At 38.2% G+C, this 20847-nt stretch overlaps 1 protein-coding gene across 2 annotated transcripts in view; it reads left to right on the top strand.

Moving 5' to 3' along the window:
* The window catches only part of SLC6A2 (solute carrier family 6 member 2), a 78672-nt gene that overhangs the window by 13000 nt on the left and 44825 nt on the right, over positions 1–20847 (top strand). For both annotated transcript variants that reach the window (XM_032998575.2, XM_042797731.1), the window contains 2 exons: positions 11233–11364; positions 15094–15331. In XM_032998575.2, coding sequence (XP_032854466.1) covers positions 11233–11364; positions 15094–15331 — 370 coding nt within the window. The remainder of the gene's footprint in view (positions 1–11232; positions 11365–15093; positions 15332–20847) is intronic.

The following is a 20847-nucleotide window of genomic DNA, read 5'->3' as shown; positions in this document are numbered from 1 at the left end:
AAACAGGGTTTCAGTGAGCAGGAACAATTAAGTATATTGGACTAACTATGATATCAGAAAGTTCAAGGCCAAGTGTTATCAAAACATCAAGTTCACAGCTTTGAAGCTACTCAAAAGTATCTTTGCTATGTGACTGCATCAGCATGCAGGGCTGTATCTGTCTACTGATGTCCAATAAGACTGATGCTAGAAGAAACCTTAAAAGTTTGTGCCCCCCAACTGAGGGGTGATTATAGCTGTACATAGGCTTGTAAAAAAGATTTATCACAAAACTAAGGAATAGCTTGTGCTGTGCACTGCTTTTGTCTCCTCTCTAAAGAGAAATGCAGATGTGTCAATGAAATCATGAGGCAGGTGTTGGTGAGACCAGAGACACTCCACGATTTTGTTTTGGGGAAGAGTTTGATCATTTGCTCCTTTGCAGTTTGTTTCTCATTTATGTATGGCTCTACAGCCTTAGTTAAAATCAATAGATTCATAAACCTCAAGGGAGAAATCCTGACCCAGCTGAAGTCAATGGGTGTTTTTTTTCCATTGACGTCACCAGAGCCAAGATTTCAACCCAAATAACAGACGTCTCTCTCTTAAGGACTCCTAAGTAGACAGGATTTTCAGACTAAGAATTATGTGAGAAGAAAAACAGAGTAAAGTAATAAAAAACTATTCAGACTAAACTGATATGGAAGACTTCCACTTGCCAATAACTGATCTTCACTCAGTACAATAGCTCAGTACTTTACCTAATAAGCAAAATGTCAGGACTTACATAGATGATGGTCATTACTACACAAAATTTACTCTGTGAGAGTTAGACTATGACCTTAGTATTCTCCTGTGTAGGGCTCAAGCAATAAAAAAAAAAAAAAAAAAAAAAAAAGTACTATTTTAAGAAGTGCTTTTTACTCTCACAGTTTCATAGAGACAAATGATTAGCCAAGAATCTCTAGCTCTCAAGACTAAAGAGAAAAGCTGGGAAAATACAAAGCATGTTCAAGACTAAAAGCCAACAGGCAAATAAAAGGATTGGACTAGAAGATCTTACATGTTGAGACATTTCAAATTATTCAGGGGGCCTAACCCACAGATTTTGAACTTTTGAAATTGGCAACTGTAGGAGTAGAGCTGGCATGGGTTACTCTCACTCCCTTGACTCTGCCGTAAAAGAAAGTGACAGAAAACAGTAACTAGGCTATTCCTAAATCACAGGTTAATCCTTCCTTGCTGCATACAGAGGCTGATGACAAAAATCACTATCTTTAACACTAAATTAAGAGATTTGGAGATCTTCAAGAAACCTACATTTTTCCTTCTAAATACTGTTTTACAGTCATGTAAAACGTAAAGGTTATGTGTTTAAAAGCTGTTTAGAGATATGAAAAAAAAATACAGCTGTGTGAGAAGTTGAAAACATCAAGCTCAGCCACACTAATTTATCATAAGGTCTGAGTAATCAGTGAACAAAATTCCCCCAGAATCTGCGCTAGCAAAAGTTTGCACTGTGATGAAACAAAAAGGATTTTGCTTCAAACTGTTAATAGGCCTCTGCTTCATCTTGGCAGTGAGCTGTGATGGGCCCTGAGGTCATTTTCACATTCTTCTATGGCATTTCAAGCTAGGAGGCCCTGTGCAGAATGACAGTGATGAAGTATGTACTGGACAGCTCGGACTGAGGGGAAAATTTACTTCATTGCTTGAAGCCTATTAGGAAAATAGTCCCCTAAATAAGAACAAAGATAAAGCTCAGGTTTCAAACTTAAACAAAAACTTTTGTCTGACTAATTCCCACAGATGAGGGAGAGTAGTCAGAGAGAACATGAAGAAAACATGTTGCCAGCCAGTACTGCGAGATTGATGCAGCATGGTTGTGGTTTCATACTTGTCTAGGCGAGACTCAGTTTACCCTTTGGAGCAAGGGGACATCAAGAGAAGCAGATCTTACAGTCCTGTTGCAGGGATGCTACTGAAAGGTTTTGCTTTGTGCCCACAATGCCCAAATTCTCAGAGTCCCCACTCGATGGCTCTGCATTGAATACAGAATATTGCCAGCAGGACCCTAGGCCAAACACATAATTTTTCCAAACTGAAAGGTTTTCTGTGAAGAACACCGAGTTTTTGTGAAATTGTTGTGTTCAGTGCTAATAGAAAGGTACAAAGGAAGCCACAGCCGTTTGGAACCTACTGTTGTTCAGACCTTCCAAAATTTTAGCACCATCCAATAGCAACTATAATCTCTGATAAGAGTACAGAGGTTTCCATTGTTCTAGGCAATTACGCAGTAGTAGCCATCACTGTAATGATATATTTGCCAAAATCATTGCTAACGTCATCACCCACAGCCATTAAAGTTTACAAGTAAATTAAATTGGTGCAACATCTGTCTTATATAAGAAAATATTATTTATGCCCAAATAGGATACTGTCCATTTCAAAATATGTGTGAAATCTGTACTTTGTAGTTAATATAGCATGTATAAGAAATACAGATGCACCAGAAAACTGTACATAAAGAATACATCCCAGTAGTGTTGACAGAAAACATAGGTGAATTCTAATAAAACGTAGAAGATGGTTTTACAGTGTATGTAACTGCCTTCTACTTTAAAGCCCTGTATAAACATGCATTATATATAGTTTACACTATAGTTATTTTGCTTCCTTTAGTGGCATCAGAAAGAACATTCATTCTGAAGGCTTCATTTATAATGACTGAGAGTAAAGGTTAGATTTACTAGAATTCTTATAGATAGGAATCTATAACTCTCCCTTATTTCTGTGATGGAACATAACCCTTTATTCATAGGAAGAATTTAGAGGATTCTGTTGTGCAGGAGTTTGTAAAGATTAAGATAATACAGAAAGTATTACACTATTAGAAAGAAATCTCTAATAAAGCCTGGAAGGAAAAGGAATGTTTTGCTTTGGTCATTGAGTCCAAAAATTGGCATTACAACTTAAAATTGGATTAATCACTAAGCAGTAAAGCAAGTTTTAAGTGTAGCTTGGAGTGTTTATACTTGATTCTTCTCTAGCAGAGTTTCAAGGCATTTACCTCCCATTGGTTTGTACATTAATCCTCTTGAAAGCTGCCTGGCACTTGTCTAGAGCTGATTTAAGATGTCTTAAGCACTTTGTTTTACCCTGGCACAGTTATGAATCTTATGATGCCTAAAATGGGTACTGCGTCCTCTCCAGAGGGTGCTTAACTTTGTGGCTGTTTTTTATTTTGACAACCTGCAAAAGAAAAGCAGTCTTTAAGAGAAACACCCACCATCTGAGGTTGTATTGTGAACCAGAAATGGCACTGTTACATATACAGAGCAAAGCACATTTAACATGCTGTGTCTCACTGTGTACATTAGCTACTCCTGTGGCTCTAATTAACTCTGCCAGTGCAGTTGTATCACCTGGTATTAGGCACCCAACGTAGGTGGCATAACTAGGAGGTGAGTCTCCCCGTGTTACCATGTACAACGTACACAGGACAGCGAGCAGCTCCCACAAAGACAATCCTGAGAATGTTAGAAGGAATAGAAAGACCAAAGCAAGGACTAACACTGCTTAAATGAGGGACTCGGATACAGAGGATTCATCACAGGCTCTTTTCTAGTAAGGTAAAGGAACATCTCAGGGATATAAACTTGGCATTCCTGAAGCATCAAATGCGCAGCTCAAAGTGGGTACCATAACTTAATGTGGGTACAAAAAGTAGTGCCCACATAATGCTTCAACTTGCCAATATATGAACCTGCTACAACAAGAAATACCTGTAAGGTGGGTGTTTGAGACAGAAAAGTAGTAATCACTGTTACACTGTAATTCATTAGTTTAGTTCTCTCAGTCTCTTCAGATTATAAAAAGGAACACTGAAACACTTGATTGCAGTGCTTAAGCATCTTCACAGGAGGGAAACAGAGAATACTGCAAGGTATTTTAATTTATCAGGGAAAGCACTGCCACAATCAAATGTCAGATATATTCAAATTAGAAATAATGATTTTTAAAAAATTTAGTTTTTAGAACACCAAAGTTACTAACCTATCAAATAAACTACCAAAAAAAAGCAAAGGATCTGCCTGGTATCTTCAAATCGGGATTGCATGGTTTTCTGTCTGAAACTCTGGTTTATGTTAGACAGGAAGCTAGATCAAAATATCTAACAATCCATTCTGCCATCAAAATCCAATGGATCCACTGATTTTAAAAAGGTTAATTTTAGTTTACCACTGACTGAGACAAAACAAACACAAATGATTATACAAATTCTCTGAGAAGGAAGAGAATCTATGCTTAACAGTCTATATCTGAACCAAAGTAAAACTGTAGTTGCCAAAATCTCCCTGGCACCAAGCAAGAACTTCTCTACACTTAAGAGACAGATAAAGCTGATGAAGTAGTATTTCCTGTCATGTACATTACTGTATTCTGTACATCACACAAAATAGTTTTCCAGTACACACATTTCAAGGAAAACTTATCACATGACATTATGTTATTCTGGATTTTCTAGTGCTGGAATCCAGTAAAACGTACTTATCTTGATCCATAAGTCCACAGCAAGTAGTTTCTGATGTCTTCATTCAAAAATATTTTTAGCCATGGATGTTCTGCCCCAATAAATGAGGGTACATTTTGACAGCCACTTGAATTTGTACATCTCAAGTACAGCCTACACCATACATGGGTGGTTTTGCTGATATGCAATTGCAGATGAATATATATTCTTGTGTCACGCATAATAATTGCAAGGTTGGGGGAAAAAAAAAAAAAAAAACAAAACATGACAGAGCACTCCTATTAATAAAAGGATAGAATAGTATTTTTTTCATCTTAATTTAGCACCTCTTAAGCTTCCAGTCATGTCTACTGTGAAGCAGCAGCATTCTCCAGCTAAGCATCTGCATGCTGGCCCAGCAGTCCAGCACCACGCACTTCCCCTGAGCAGCACCTTCTGAAGAGTCTGTGAACTAGGAAGTTTGCCATTTTGTTCCAAATAGTGTTAGGTGTTCCCGGGAAGGATGCTCCCACCCCTACAACTCCTGTCCTGTTATAGGGACTTCATAACTCACATACCAAAACAGTCTACAAGTTGGCTCTACATTCCAGCTCACTTACTCTCTCATTTCTTGTTTAAACCAGTCAGGTAGTTAAAAAAGAAAAAGGCACAAAATCAACAAGGTGGATTTGGGCAGCAATGTTAGTAGCTAGACCTTCACCTTGTTACAAACTCCAGGTTATTTACTTACCAAACTACTGCCAAAACTTGCCTTGATGCTAATTCATTTATTTAGAAACAAAGGGGCCAGCTCCAATAGTACCTCAGGTATAAGGAGGCACAATGTAAAAACAAAAGCTATCACTGCAACTTTGTAAAGCAGATTTTTGGACTTCCTATAGTCACACTCTTGGCAGATGATGGGAATGGCTTATTTTCCTAAGCTAGCAGCAGTGTGAGTGTTGTGGAGGTCAGCAGCAGGAACCTCCCCTCCAAAGCTCCCACTGCCATACTGGCCATCATGGACCAGCCTGATTTATATTCTCTCAAACCCACCATGTCTCTTTATTTATTCTTTAATTTCCTATCAAAAAACATTGGCCAGGGTTCTATTCTTATATGTTCCTGTGATTATCTTTAAACTACACACTGTTGTAAATGTGAAATTTCATTAATTTATGTAAATAGGACCTTAGCCAATGACTTGGGTGCTACTTATGAATGAATCATGCTGCTCTGAGTGGCTGGGTATATTTAACTCTCATTAATTTGTTCAAAATAGCTACTAATGGGTTTCTTTAGCTCATTACTCTTGTAACAAAAAGCCTAAAAGATGACTAAGTTGGCATAGAAGGGCTTGGGTAACCCTTTCTGTTACAACTTGGTGACCAGCTTGTAAGTACACTGCACTTGAAGTCACTTCAAGTGATTTCAAGGCAGTAGCAGGTTAACAGCTCAAGACAAAAAATGTAGGCTTCAGTTGGCATCAGCCCATGATCAGCATTGTACCATTTCTGGAAACCATTTGTTTTCACTTCCTTTTCAGTGAAAGGAACGTTATTAAAATTGGAATTCTGGAAAAACTGAAGGCTCTGAGCCCAAATTGAGAGTAGAAATATAAATAGGTTCAAATCTAGCAATGTTTTTTAAGAGGGAGTAGCTAAGTAGAAGGGCTTCAAAAGAAACATGTCACTCACCGTGGTATAGCTCCACTAGTTTTATGATTCAGAAATACTTTCCATGAAAAATGTTGCATACTTGGAAGATTGTATTGCATACTTGGAGGATTTTATATGTGCAAAGTGCTGCTGAAGTTTTTATAGTATGTCATGCGATCTGTTTTGCAGAAAAATGTTATTTTTGACTACTATAATCTATTGCTGGCTGGGCTCAACACCATTATACAGCTGCTGTTAAAATCATCATTTTGGTTTTGATACAGGTTACATCATGATCCTTTGTATCTTTGACTTCTCTTTGCTGTACCACACAAACCCTCATTGCTTTTAATCTCGGGTCAGTAAAGGTCTACCCTTGCACCCCTTCTTCCCAAGAGCCAGCAGCAGGCTCAAGCTTTGGCCCTTCAGAGGTGCCCTTGGGGCTGTGCAAGCCAGCTGGTAGCCAGCCTTCTGGAGAGCCAGCACTAATGTTCATGTACTAAGAAATGCCTGCCCTGCTGATTACCTAGTTTTCCTACCTATGGTGATCTCGTACAATCTAGATTTCAAGATCTCTGCATTAAGGACTTCCTTCTTCATTCACAAGAGCCTGCACAGATTAGTTTCCACTCATTTTTCCTCATTGTCCGAGCAAACATACTGCATTCTATCAACTGTTTGTTGATATTGTTTGGGGTACTATTTATTCTGTATGAAAAAAACAAGCAGTGTTGATCAGATACAGAGATTAGCTTGTATTTCAATTCACTGAGTGGGAGATCTTTGTTTTTAGACTCTTTTCCTGCGTAAATACTGGAAACACTCCTATCTGAAAATATACTGCAATATTTGCTCAAAGTTTGTTGTTTTAGCAGACATCCCCACCAGTTAACATTTTGACTAAAATAACCATGGTAACAAATGCAGAAGGCTAACTAGCACAAATAGTTCAAAGTTGTTCCAACTACCCCTGGCCTGGCCTGCTTCTTGTACGTGCATCAACAAATGCTTTTAGGATAACTGCAGCTGTTTAAATGATCTTTTTTCAGTCATTAGTAGATTAATGCTTCTTTTTTTCTGGTATTTAAAAGCGAGATGAGACGTCCTTGTAGGATTGAGAGGAGTATTTAGAGCTGTATTCCTCTTTGCTTCCCACCCTCCAGGATGCTGTGAATGCTGAAGAACAGAGGGAGGAGACACTCTTTGTGTGGATTCTGTTATACCAAAATTAAGAAGCTGGTTTGGCACTGAATACAGGAATGCAAAGTCTGTCTTGTATTTTGTCCTTCATTAAATGCAATTTTTTTTTTTTAAAAAAACAAAACAAAACAAAAAACCAAAAACAAAACAAAACCAAACTTGGGTAAGTTTCCACTTGAAATTTCACACAGATGGTTCTTGTAGAAGCTGAGGGTTTGACCTAACCTAGTTTTGCATAAGACACAAGGCTGTCTTAATTCCATGTATACACTGGTACCTTAGGGAATGTACATGGATCTCATGAAATCTGTTAACAGAGAGATGTAGCAATTTGCAACAGTCCAAGGCCAACCTGTGGCTTTAGAGCTTCATGTGACTCAGTAGCAAGTCGAGTATGGCTCTTATGCCAGGGCTGTACTACAGATGTTAATTACTCCAGATCTTTAGCTGTAAATGGAAATTGAGAACCATTAGGGATTGCTGAAACCAGGACTGCCTTGTGGGATGCAGCTGTGTGCTCAGCCCCATCCCATCACACAGTGGGGGAGTGGAATCCCCTCGAGTACTTTCAGTATGTTGCTGCCAATGCAGCAATCGCACAGATTGCATTCCCTCAGCTCTCTGAGGTAGGTAGATCTTGGCAAGCTAGTCTGAAGTGTTAGCCAAACTGTGTGCTCCCTAAGAGTGAGTTTCACTGTCTGGGCTATTCAAATCTGACTGGCCCCTTGGATTCATGCACTTAAAGCACAGGAGCTTCTGTGGCTAGTGGCACAGGCGGGAGTGACAGAGCTGGCATCATGTCACTCTTCCTAACACATTTTGACTTCATAGACCATGTAGGCATTAACAGTGAGGCTGATCCTTCAGAGAAGTCTGGTATGATGCTCAGATCCACACCAGGGGACCTAAAGCAAGAGGCCCGCCAGGATGCTGGTTTGCCTCCTCCATGGCCCACAGGATGTTCACACATGCAGGATGGTATGAAGTCTCCTTCCAAACAAGACCTTTTGTTTTTGTTTGATTTTGGATATTGGCTAGGAAGAGAAGAGCAAATACCAAGATATTTACAAAATACCTTACTTCTTGGTATTTTTCACCTAATCCTAATCAGAATCTGTTAAACATGAAGATTCCAGAAGTTCTCCAAAACATTAAATTGACTTAATGTGACTAAGCACCCTTACTTTGATACTTATCTCAATTTCAAAATACTTCAATCATTTAGTTACCTGAAAAGTAACCCAGCTATGAAACCCTGCCATACTGTGTAACTGCTCTTTTCTGAAAATTACACCACAACTTATTAATCCCTTGCGGGGGCAGGGCGGGGGAAGGAAAAAAAAGAAAGAAACCTCCTTTAACTAGAGCCTGGAATGACACTCAGCCAAAGAGATGATGCTTAAACAAGTATGCGTAAGTACAGTACACTTCACAGTTCATCATAGTATTAGTCATACTTAAAACCCACGTATTTTAAACTAGCATTTAATATGTATGTCCACTACACATCTCCAGCATTAATTTTCTCAAACACAGATTTCCCTATTCAATTTGTGGCATCATGTTTTCCACAGTCTCTTGACATTCAAGTTAATCAAACAGCACTCTCTGCAAACTCCAGTCCTCCCAAATACAAGCTAGGTTTGTGAGTCAGCTCCACACGGTGTAATACTATCGAAGCAAGACAAGTACAGCACTTCAAAGTCTGTCACTTAAAAGAAATCTGACAGTAAAACCACTTAAAATAATTTTTATAGATGCTAGATATAGTGAAAGCAATATGTAGTAACCCAGATTGATTTAGCTAAGTATGTTTCAACACTGAACAGAGCTCAGAACTGCATGGTATCAAGTATTTGTTGAATACAAATACCTTTTCTCTCCACAATATTCAAACATATGACAGTTCAACTTGACAATCATAGAAAGCAGCTTATGAACAACACTGAAATATTATTAAAACATCTATCACTGATACTGTAGTAGCTTACATGAATGCATATCGCATTCACACTACACTCCATATAAACATCATGGATAAGAAGATTCTTGCTCCCAGAGTGACACAACCAATATATTGCAGCTTTTAGGATACATTCTCAAAGCTTTAGGCTATTCTTTATTTCTGTTGATATACCTTGTCTCTGTTTCATTGAAAGATTTCAACTTTCAAATGCCTAAACTTATGACTGAATGCTGGATACATTGTCCTTACCGTTATGTTACAGAACGTTACTTTTAGAAGTAGATTTGTGGTATGACTAAGAGTACAGTCTGTTTTTCCATTTCTTATTCTCCAGCATATACTCAAATTTACCTCTCTGAACATGCTAGGCAGCTTACACTAGTAATATCTGTGAAAAGCTAACGTGAAAGGTAAAGGAACAACAACCACTCAGACTTTTAAAAGCATAAAAGTAGTTTCAGAAGTACTTTTAAAATATGAAATTCATTCTGCCTACTAGCATGTTTCAGGCAGAGTTATGCTTTTAGCTTTTTTACTTTTATAGACTACACATACATTCTGTAGGTTTATATATCTAGAAGCAATGCAAACTTACTTCCTTTTGCAAGGGAAGTTTTCAAATTACTAAAGCAGTACAGCAGACTTTAATGGTTTGCAAAAGTTCCTACTCATTGCTATTGGGAGAAATAGACAGCTGCTGCTGTTTTTCTTTTTTCTTTTGCTAGAACAATTTAACCATGATTTTCACAATCTAGTTTCTTTTTTGTACTTAACTCCTCAGGAGGACAGTAGTCAGTTATTCAGGATATGCAGCTACTCTGTCAGCTCCTTATTTATCAAAACAATTTAATCATTTTTTATACACACAAATTTTAGATGAACTGTTCTGGACCAAGTAAGCTATGCTATAAAGTAGAAGCTACACTTTACAGGTGCCACAAAGCAGAGGACTAACAGAGCATCCAGTAACTAAACATGACAGCAATTGTAATTGTTTTATAGTATCCTGTGTAGAGACTTCTTTCGGTGACCTGAATCATATAAAATAGCTAAGCAATTTTCAAATAGTTTCTACATTAGATGATCCTTTTGTATTTTAGTTGGCAATACTTTTTATGGTAGTAACACTGACACATCAGGATCTTCCACAGGTGACAGTTTCTGTGGAATGAACTCCCAGAAGAATCCTCATTCAAGTGAAGTTACGTACTCCAGGAAGGCGTGAGCAGCCCCAGCACTGTCTTGCTGCAATATAAAGATGCTGTACTCGGGCCTATCAGCAAAACCTAGTACATACTCCACATCAGTGGCAATAAGTATCACTAGGTTGGAAAGGGGTGCATTGTCTAACACACTTCATAAGAATAATTGAATTTATTATAGCAAACCCCAAAATTAGCTATAGAAGCCCAAATTCCATATGACTGACCAGTAGTGATTCATTTTCAAGTCATGTGGACACCATACACAATAGGACTTAAACTGCACAGGAACTCAGACAACACTTTTTTTCCTCTGTTACTGGCCTTCATGCTCCCTTTTGAACATATTACACTAAAAAAAAAAAACTTAAAAATTTTCATAGTCCCCTTCCTTTTTAGCTCTGCAAGTGCATTCAGCATCATCTTCAGTTAGGGATTAATTTTAAGGGACCCATTTTTTTTCCCAATGAAGCCAAAAAGCAGAGGGGAAACATTAGGGGGAAATAAGGGCATCTTTTTCATCTTTTACATCTTTTTCCAGGGGTTCTATGTCTGAGACACTAAAAAAAATACAGGGAAGGGACAAGAGAATATGGTATTTCCTTTCTACTTCCCAAAGGCAGTGGCTTTGTCTCTAGACAATAAAAGTAAGCAGCAGAGAAATCAAAATGTAGCCATAACATAGACTACAATGACTAATTATTCTCTTTCCAGGTGCTTTTCTTATTCCCTACATCCTCTTCTTAATCATTGCTGGAATGCCCCTGTTCTATATGGAATTGGCATTGGGACAATATAACCGAGAGGGGGCTGCCACTGTGTGGAAAATCTGTCCAGTTTTCAAAGGTAAGTGTCCCTCTGCTCACTTGAATAGCACTGTGAGGGTGCCACACACTTGTGAGCACAAAGTAAAGGTCTCTCATCTTTCCACAGACAGCATGATATTTGCTGACCTTTCCCCAACCCTTGAAGTCAGAAATCTTTTTGTTATCACAGGTGGAGCACAAAATAGGAAAAGCCAAAGAAATCATCTTCAGGATGATTGCAGAGGAGTGCAGAGAGCAATGAGGAGGAGCAGTTCAGCCCTGTGCTCCCTTTCCCCCCCCTTCCTGGGGAGTGGGAGGAACTGGGTATCTCTAGGTGGAGGGAGGAGTTGGCAGTGCAAACATTTGGAAATACCTCATCCCATACAGGGCAGTTCAGCCCTGTCTCCCACAGTGACTAAGATAACCACTGGCTCTGTTCACTTCACTTCCATCCATTATACTTGTAACATCACACAAGTTATCTGTGGCTCTGTAGCTCAGTTTTCCTGCCTATGAAATGGGAGCAATGATTCTGACAGACTTTGTAAAGTGGTTTTCAAATCTAGCAATGAAAAGCACTTATTAAAACCTGAACATTATTATTACTTTCAAGTGTTTTGCACTAGGGTTAACTCTCCAGCGTCACCAAATAAAAGGGTGTGGAGTGTTGTCTTGTGCACTGAGTTGCAATCATTCTGCGAGGAACAAATAGCCGCGATTAGGTGTCGGGATACTGATCAGAGTGTTTGGCATTGATGAGGGATAAAGGGATCTCCCTGGGTGAAAGAAGCCATATGCTTTCTGTACACGGAACAAATATTTGTTAAGGAGCCTCAAGAATTTTCTTATTTAATTCCTACCAGCAAAAATTCTAAGTTCCCTTATAACTATACCAGATTGTATCTAAAAATCTTATGTAAAAGCCTTTTCAACACAGAGCTATCTGAAATGAAACCAGTCAAGCTCAGCTGATCTTAGAAGCTTAAAATTCAGATCATGTTCATCCCGTGACTGACAAAAGCTGAGGAGCTTAACAATAACAATCCAAACTTGGTGGATCCGGTGCTTGGATATAGGTTACACTGAGTAAATGTTAGTCTTCTTTCTCAAAATACAGCTTTCTTCTTCAAGGAGTCTAGTGCTGCAGAGTAGGAAAACTGCAGAGTTTTTTTTATCAAACCCAAAACTCACAGCAAAATTAGAGATATAATAAAAAATAAATAGGCAAGCTAATAAAATAAGTGCTTCAAAATTTTAAAATTAATTCATATAGATTTACCTAGCCTTTCTATAATCCCTTCACGGGAGACAAAATTCATTCGAGCACCCAGGAGCCTGAAGACCCTTGCTCAATCAAAATTCCTGCTGGTATCAGTTAATACCTTTGGATGGCAACGAGGATTTTGAAAACCTAACTGCAAAAATTAGACCGTACAGATCTCAAAGTGTTTGAGCCAAATACCACTGTGCTCAGAGGTACTCCATCTGTTGACTTCAGGATTGAAAAGATGATGAGAAAGGAAAATAAAACTTATTTCATGTATAGTCTTGTTGACATTCCAGCTGTGTTTTTAAGCTGACATTTTCAAGGTGGACTAAACATACATTACTGTTGATTTTTAAGTGTTCTTATTACTAGGATATAGGATAGCATAAGTGATTTGATTCTCAAAAAGGAATAAGAGTTGAGTTGTATCTGCACCTCAGCACAAACATAAACTCAGTACTTTTGAAGTTTTGGCCAAATCTTCTGATAACATACAAACACATTTTACTGCTAATGTTTTTGAGCTGTTTCTGAGATAACTCAAATCTCTCACTCAAATGAAAGGTATGCAGTCTACACAAATTAATAACACCTTCTCTAAATGAACAGCACTATAGTACTAATTTTGCTATTTATATTATTTATATATTATTGGTAGGAACTCTCAGGACTCTACTCCTAATGAGATCCTCTCATAACACATAAAATTCAAAATATACCCTGTAATCTTTGCAACACTGTCTGTTTTCATCTCTGCATTTTCCAGGATCTGTTTTAGAGGGTAGGTGGTGCAGCATTACTTTTAAGACAAGCGAGACCTGGAAACAGGAGAGCAAATTCATTCCTGAACAGTCTTATGATTTCAGAGGATTGACATTTAAGATACATTTGATCTAGTACTTTTTAATCTTGATCTTAAATATGTATCATTGCCCAACTGAATTGGAGGAATTTCAGGAACACTTTTTTAAAACAGAAATCATGCAACATATATTATTTGTACTTAGTATTTTAACATTCACATGAATATTTAAGAATTATCCCCTTAGGTGATTCCCCCTTCTGCTCCATTCTATTGATCATAACGTATCACTAGAGTTTGAGTGTTAATATACTGGATTCATTTAAGCACCAAGAATTTGAAGATACAGTTTCATCTTTACTTTCACAATCTTTTCCCCAACATTAAGGATGAGCAAACTGGTCTGTGTATTAAAAGCCTCCTGAAGAGCAAAGAGTAATTTGGTATATGCAGCAGTCATTGAACTGCCAACTCCTTCAGGGTCAGCATCTGTTCCTTATGCAAATTTTAAACCAAGGATTTAACACTCAAAGTGTGTGCTACTTCCTTACTTTATCAAGAAATATGAAAGCCTAATAATCTCCAACTGCTAGGCTTCCAATGCAGTATCTCCAAATAAAATAACTAAACTGAAGAAAATTAGAAGTAAAGGTTTATACTTAGGTGCTGTGGTAGCACAGTGATGATAGTCATAAAACAGCTGTTGTCTCTGCCCGTTATATGCAATACATACAGCTCTGGGGTAGGATTCAGAGAACAAACCTGCGCACAGAGTAAAGGAAAGATGATATCAGCCAAGATAAAGCAAGCTTCTTGAACAGTTCTGGCAACAAACTTTTGCTCTGCTCTGACATTAGTACCAAAGCTTCCTCCCAAACCATTGGAAGATGTCCATTTTCATGTGAAGAACATGCACTCTCACGGGCTCACTCACTAAAGGGACCCTCCAAGCACACTTCACAGTATGCATAAATACAAAACAAATGTTCAAAGTCAAAAAAGAATTCTTACAGTGAGGATTCTGTAATCCTGGGGAGATAATAAAATAGTTTGAAGGTCCACGCACAGTTTAGCCCCAAGCTTGATATTCACCAAGATTTACTGGCATGCCCAAAAATCACTTGGAACCCCTCAGTGGAACAGCACAGACTGTTTCATGAATGTTTTGGACCTAACTACACACTGACGGAAGCCAATCGGGAGAGTAACAATGGGAAAGAAACAGGGGAAGGTTCAGTGTCTGTTCCAAACTAGCTCAGGGTGGGAACATGAGGCATAGGAAAACTTCACTTAAGTCTCGAGCTTCACTTTTCCAAGAAAAGTTGCCAAGGACTCTGACATTATGAAGATGAAGTGAGTTTCACTCCTAACATGGGCTTGCAATCTTTTGCATTGGAAGCAAATCAGCAATGGAGTTGTACAAGAGCAAATTTTGACTTTGTACTGCTTAATTTCTTTCTCTGGCAAACAACTGGATTTGCTAAAAGCCAGTCATTTTCCAAAATCATTAATGTAATCTTTTGTTTTAAGATCAGTGGCAGTGTGTCCGCATGTGTGTATATAAACATCAAAATTTCCTTTTATTGGTCTGAAGACCTAAAATGAATTTGCAGTTATGTATGGTTGAGTTTAACTACAGTGTTTGCATATACTGTTGCATGTAAAATGCAATGTATAATCTAGTTTTCCTTTGTCTTTAGGTGTAGGCTATGCAGTGATACTCATAGCTCTTTACGTGGGTTTCTACTACAACGTTATCATAGCTTGGTCTCTGTATTATCTATTTTCATCATTCACATTTGAGCTCCCCTGGACAAACTGCGACAACAGTTGGAACAGTCCAAACTGTACAGATCCCAAACTCTTCAATGCATCAGTGCTTGGCAATGGTACCAAATACTCGAAGTACAAGCTCACTCCTGCAGCTGAATTTTATGAGTAAGTGTTGACTTCATTTTGCTATTTATTCAGAATTCTATATCTAAGAATGTTTCCTCTGGAAGGTAAAATAGCTTAGCACCCTGCCTCTAGAATAAGCATCAGAAGACTAAGGTTAAAATGCAGCTGTAATGTTGATCTGTATTCCTGTATGATTAAGACTCTTGCCTCTGCGAGGTTTGGCTTCTCCTAAACAAATGTAATATTTGCCACTGAGTAAAATCGACTTGGACCGAAGACACAAATATTCCCTGATGTACCACTTTTGCTTGCACCAGCTTTGCCAGGGCAAGGGAACACAGCAATATTCTGACAAAGATGACCGCATGCCAACCTGAGTTGACTTTAAGGCTTTAAAATAATCACTTGTTCACCTGGCTTGGCCTGTTTCTCTACTTGCAAAATATCTTGGAGCAGACCTGTTTGCTCAGCTGCTTCAATGAAGTGAGATGAAGCAGTGAGCAGGAGGAAAGCACCACAGTTGTAGAAAGACAAGCTTTTTCTAATTTTTAAGCAAAAGAGAATTCTGCAATATGGTCTGAGACAGTCAAAGGCACACTCAAATCAAGCACTTGGAATCAAAACCAAAAAGGTATATAGATTAACAAGTGAACTATAAAACAAAGATATCAATCTGTGTATAAATAATTGCATTATGGACCTCCAGGGGAAAATGATATTTAATTAGGATGAAGAAAGGAGGATAGGCATCAGGCTAATTGAATCAGCTGTCGAATTAATCTGAATAATCAATTAATATTTCTGTGTTGGGAATAGAAGGATATCAGGACGCACACCTGCTGAGCAGCGAATCCAATCCTGTAGAAACAAAGGGACACCACTGTTACCATAAATAACCTAGTGTGTGTTAAACCATTCCTGACTACAGTAGGGATCTTGAGGTCTGTGTTTATAGCTCTAAAACATTTGTGGCTGCTATTTCTCCTCTGAAGACAGCACAGGGAAAGATCAGTAGTGATACGCAAACTGTTGGCAGGGGTTTGAGTAAACTAAACTCAGTGCTTTGAAAACAATAAGGGGGGGCTGAGTTCAAAGAAACTCACTACAGTGACGAATAATGACAGCTAGGAGATCTATTGCCCTTACAAAGACCATATATGTTGTGTTCATAATGCAAATGTAAAGACAGATCTTTTATAGCAAAAGGCTGCTTATGGATGTAGTCAGTGAAAGGACCTGTATTGAAAGGGAAGTATAAGACATTCACATTCAGCATCTTCAGACAAAGAGCCACACTACTGAAGAACTTTCATTCAAACAGTATTTTTAAAAAGGGTTGTTTTTATAATTTTCTTGTGCTTAAGGTGTTGTAAAGCAATATGCAATCCCTATATTCTTGTTTTGCTCCTTTATGATTTAAAGTGGTTTTATGCATTTTCTGTTATCACATCAGGCTTGGGGTATGATTTTGAGTCTGTAGCGGGTGAGGTTTTGGTAGAAGCTATTCACAGTGTTTTGATTTCATTCCACTGATCTGGGCAACAGCTCAATTTGTGACTCTGTCTGTATACTGAAACTTGAAACATTAGGGTCCTTTCCTCACCATGAAATAGATTCAAGGTTCAGTTTTCACAAGGTAAGAATAAAAAGAGAATTTGACATTTCATTATGCTTTGATCCCTGAATTTTGGGGCCGTAATTAAGTCTCTAGGCCCTCTACTTATTAACAGCTAGATTATATTGCAAAAATGAGAAGATAACCACTCAAGTAACACAATCTGTAACATCTGCTTTCCCAGCTGTAAAAACAGGGAATCACAAGGGGCATTATGTTCACTTATCCAGTATTTGGATTAGCTCATCAAATCCAGCTGTACAGCTCTACAGCTCAGGTGTGGACCCAAACTTATGCAAAGTTTTAGTGTATTCAGATCCAACCTAACAAAGGCAGCCCAATTCAAAAAACAGGGTTTATCTTCTCGTATATCAAATAACCTAACTCATGCCCATGGTCTTTCTTACAACAGGGACAACTGAATCTTCTGATTATAAAGTTTCATATTATGTGCAACAAGGTCAGGAATTAGAAGTGATGTTGTAAGATTAAATTTGCATCGGTACAGTGGGTTTACAAAATGTTACACCATTTTTGAATGCAGTATGTTAAGTGATAGTTCAAGTAAGGGTCTTGACTGGTTATATTCACTCTGAAAACCCCTTCAAGTAAAGGCTGAAGATTCCTTTAAGAATATTGGGTGTCCTTATACCATATTTCTCTACTGCTTGAATGACTGCTGAACTTGACCCAAGTGTTTGTGTAGGATTCACACCTGATTCTTTCTGGCAGGTAGCTATCAGTCACTTCTTAATCAACAAATCTTTGCCAGAGAAGAATTACAGTTCCTGATGGAATAGTTTGTGTCAGGTCAGTCTATTCCTTACAACCAGAAATCCTAAATTATCAACTGGATAGCTAATCGATCCTTCCTCAGTAATACCTGTGGATGGGTAACCATTCTTAAGTAACAGCATCATGAAGACACTGGTTTCCAAAATCTATGAGAATGCTTGCTTGCTTAAGGTTTGTACTCCCATCCAGTGGTGCAAGATATTAGCAATAACAGAAACAATTAATTTTGGGGCAATGGATTTAATATGGCAGATTTCAGATTTTGAATTTTGATCAGTTATATAGAGAAACAAGGAAATATAACAGCTACTTCTATACCCAAGGGAAATCAAACTATGCCACTCAAACTTCAGTGGGGGTACCTACGGAAGCCCAGAGTCTGCATTAACACAACAAGGTATGATAATTAGCATTATTAAAACAGGGATTGAAAACAGCAATAGCACTGGTGCCCACTGTAAAAATATAGAAAGGGAGTGATTTTGGCAGTGGAGATGAAAATAAGCTCCATTATTCTCCTCAGTACTACCAAGGCATATGGGAGACCATCCAGTCTGGAGCATTTGGGGCCATGTTTTCAACCACAATAACTAGTGCAACAAGAACTTGCTGCTTTGTGTTACTGGGATGCACTGCAGCTTATAGAAAACTTGTTAAGGATGCTAAATGTGCTCAAGCACTTAAGTCTTCAGCCTCAAGACTACATGGGAAGTGAGTACATCTTGAACTTGGTTCTCTAGGTTGTACATTTACACCAAGAATATATGCAAACTCTGCCTTCTGGTGGGCAGGCTGAACTGGAAGCAGGGAGACCAAAAACACTGAACATGTAATTTGCATCTGGAGAATGACTGAAAAGAGGTACTTCCAAAACAGGCCCCAAGCAGAAAGCTGGTGTGATTACCCTTAAGAGAAACAGACACTTCTCTTCAGGACATGATTTCTTCACTGAAACTTGGCCTGACCATGAATTCAGAGTAGATTATTTCATAAAACCATGCAGCTGTTGGAGCTGACTGTCTCTATTTCCACTAGCACAGGAATAAACTGGAGGAAGAGGTGGGAGTACTGTGATGTGATACTTCATCTAATGCTTCAAGAAAGGCACCTCTGCACTCAACAGAAATATGCTGATTCTCACCACTTACATTGAGTGAAAGGAAAACTTGCTAAGAATCTAGGCCAAGCCTTTCTGGTGTCCAGTATTTAATGGGGAATGAAAGGAGACAGAAAACTCTAAGCCTCAGACTTGGAAGAAATCACTTCAAATTGTAATTTTCATGCCAAGACAGTGACAGGCAAACTTTGACAAACATATTTGGCTTTTGTTTTCAAGCCGTAAGAGTTGGGCAATAATCCAGGTAGAAGTGGTTCTATACTTAGGCTTTCTAGAGTGTTTCATTTTACTAAGTCTAGTTTCAGTCATTCAGGCTTAAAATTCAGGCCAAGGAGTCAATGATATCAACAGAACAGTTGCTTACAACAGGAAGGAATGGGACCTCCACAATACTACATTAGAGATGGTTAAAATCACTTACAAAGTATTTATACACTACAAACTTGGCAAAGCAAGCACTCCAAAATCTGGTAGCAACTGCTGCCTTGCTGCTAGTAATAGTCAGTCATAAGAGAAATCCAGTTAGGAATAAAATGTCAAGTCCATAGTTCTTTGGAGACGTACATTATTTTAATTACTCCCCTCTTCAGTAGTTTGGAATTAAACACACAATATGCAAAGGACCTTCTATTCTTTTAACATATGTTAAAATAATTCATTATAAACATTTTTTTGGAAGAACACAAGTGCATCACTGCAGAAAAGTTCCTGAATACTGCATAATATTCCTTTATCTGAATACTGGCATACTTTATATTTGTTCTCTCCATTCTTGTGTCTGGGAAAAGTTTGTTACCATCTTGCTTTCATTTATGCTGATAATTAAAAAATACCAGTTTGGAGGAACAAAAGCACTATTCTTCTCATGAGGTACTGTGCCTGTAAAAAATCATGATATGATGTAGGAACAAATCCTGGCAATTTTTTAAACAAAACAGTGAAATTGTCAACAAATGTATTGAGCTATGGCTGTTTTCCTCTGATAGTACTTTTTCTCAGGGCTTTAATCCATTCTTTCTGCATAAGAAATAAACCACGTTTTTACAGGGACATTTTTGTGCCAGATTCAGTAAAGGAAATTCACAGAATTCACAAGTCTGCCCAGCTGTGAATAATGGCAAAAAGCTACCTAAGAACAAGAAAAAAAGACAAAGTCCAGTCATGGCAGTCTATGTCTATCATATTTATGAACATAAATTTCTGAGTGTGTGAACCAAGAATATCAGCAAAGATTACTTTACTAGACCAATAGGCTTGTGCTTTGGGGTTCAAGTTCTCACTGGAAATACCATCACAGACCAAAGGGTCCACGAAGTTCAGTATGATGTCAAATGGAGTGACCAACACTATGTGTTCCCAAGGAAGAGGCAGGAACCTATCCCCATAAAACAGTTGTGAAGCAACCTCTCCCAAAAGAGAGAAAACACCACTTCTAAAGTAAGCATAAGTAATTCTGACTATAAATGCTTATAAAAATGGAATCAGACAACAAGAACTAATGAGAGTGGATAGCCCTATATTCTCGTCATCACATCTGGTAAGAAAAGACTCTAAGCTCATGCTAAACGTGATCAGCAGTTCTCAACAATATACTACCTTTCTGGACAACAAACCTCCACTGAATACATCTGAAGCTTCTTTAAGAGGTTTCTTCACGCAACATCCATACCCTATTAAGTAGAGAGCTTTTAAGTGATGAGAAATTAAGAACCTCTCTAGACACCTAGTCTTACTCATCTTTTGCATCTTAATTAAAAGAAAAGTTGTCAGATGTTTCTTACAGGTTTGGAGTTGGGTAGCAGTCATCTGTTTACCTTCACAGAGATCATGCAATCAAAGACTAACAAGAATTCTCACCACATTCTGTAGCTTTGCCCCCTAGAAAATCTACTAAACTTAACAGAAGACCTGCTCTGATTTCAGTGGGCTTAGAATCAGGTACACTATTGAACACTTTATGTGGGAAATTTATGCCCACATTGCTGAAAGAGCAATAAGCAAGCTGTTTCAGATATCAATCCTACGTTA

The sequence above is a fragment of the Tyto alba genome, unplaced genomic scaffold, assembly GCF_018691265.1.
Source record: "Tyto alba isolate M040663 unplaced genomic scaffold, T.alba_DEE_v4.0 Super-Scaffold_26, whole genome shotgun sequence".
Taxonomy (NCBI): Eukaryota; Metazoa; Chordata; class Aves; order Strigiformes; family Tytonidae; genus Tyto; species Tyto alba.
Note: the sequence above shows the minus strand (reverse complement) of the source record. Positions and strands in the feature narration are given on the sequence as shown.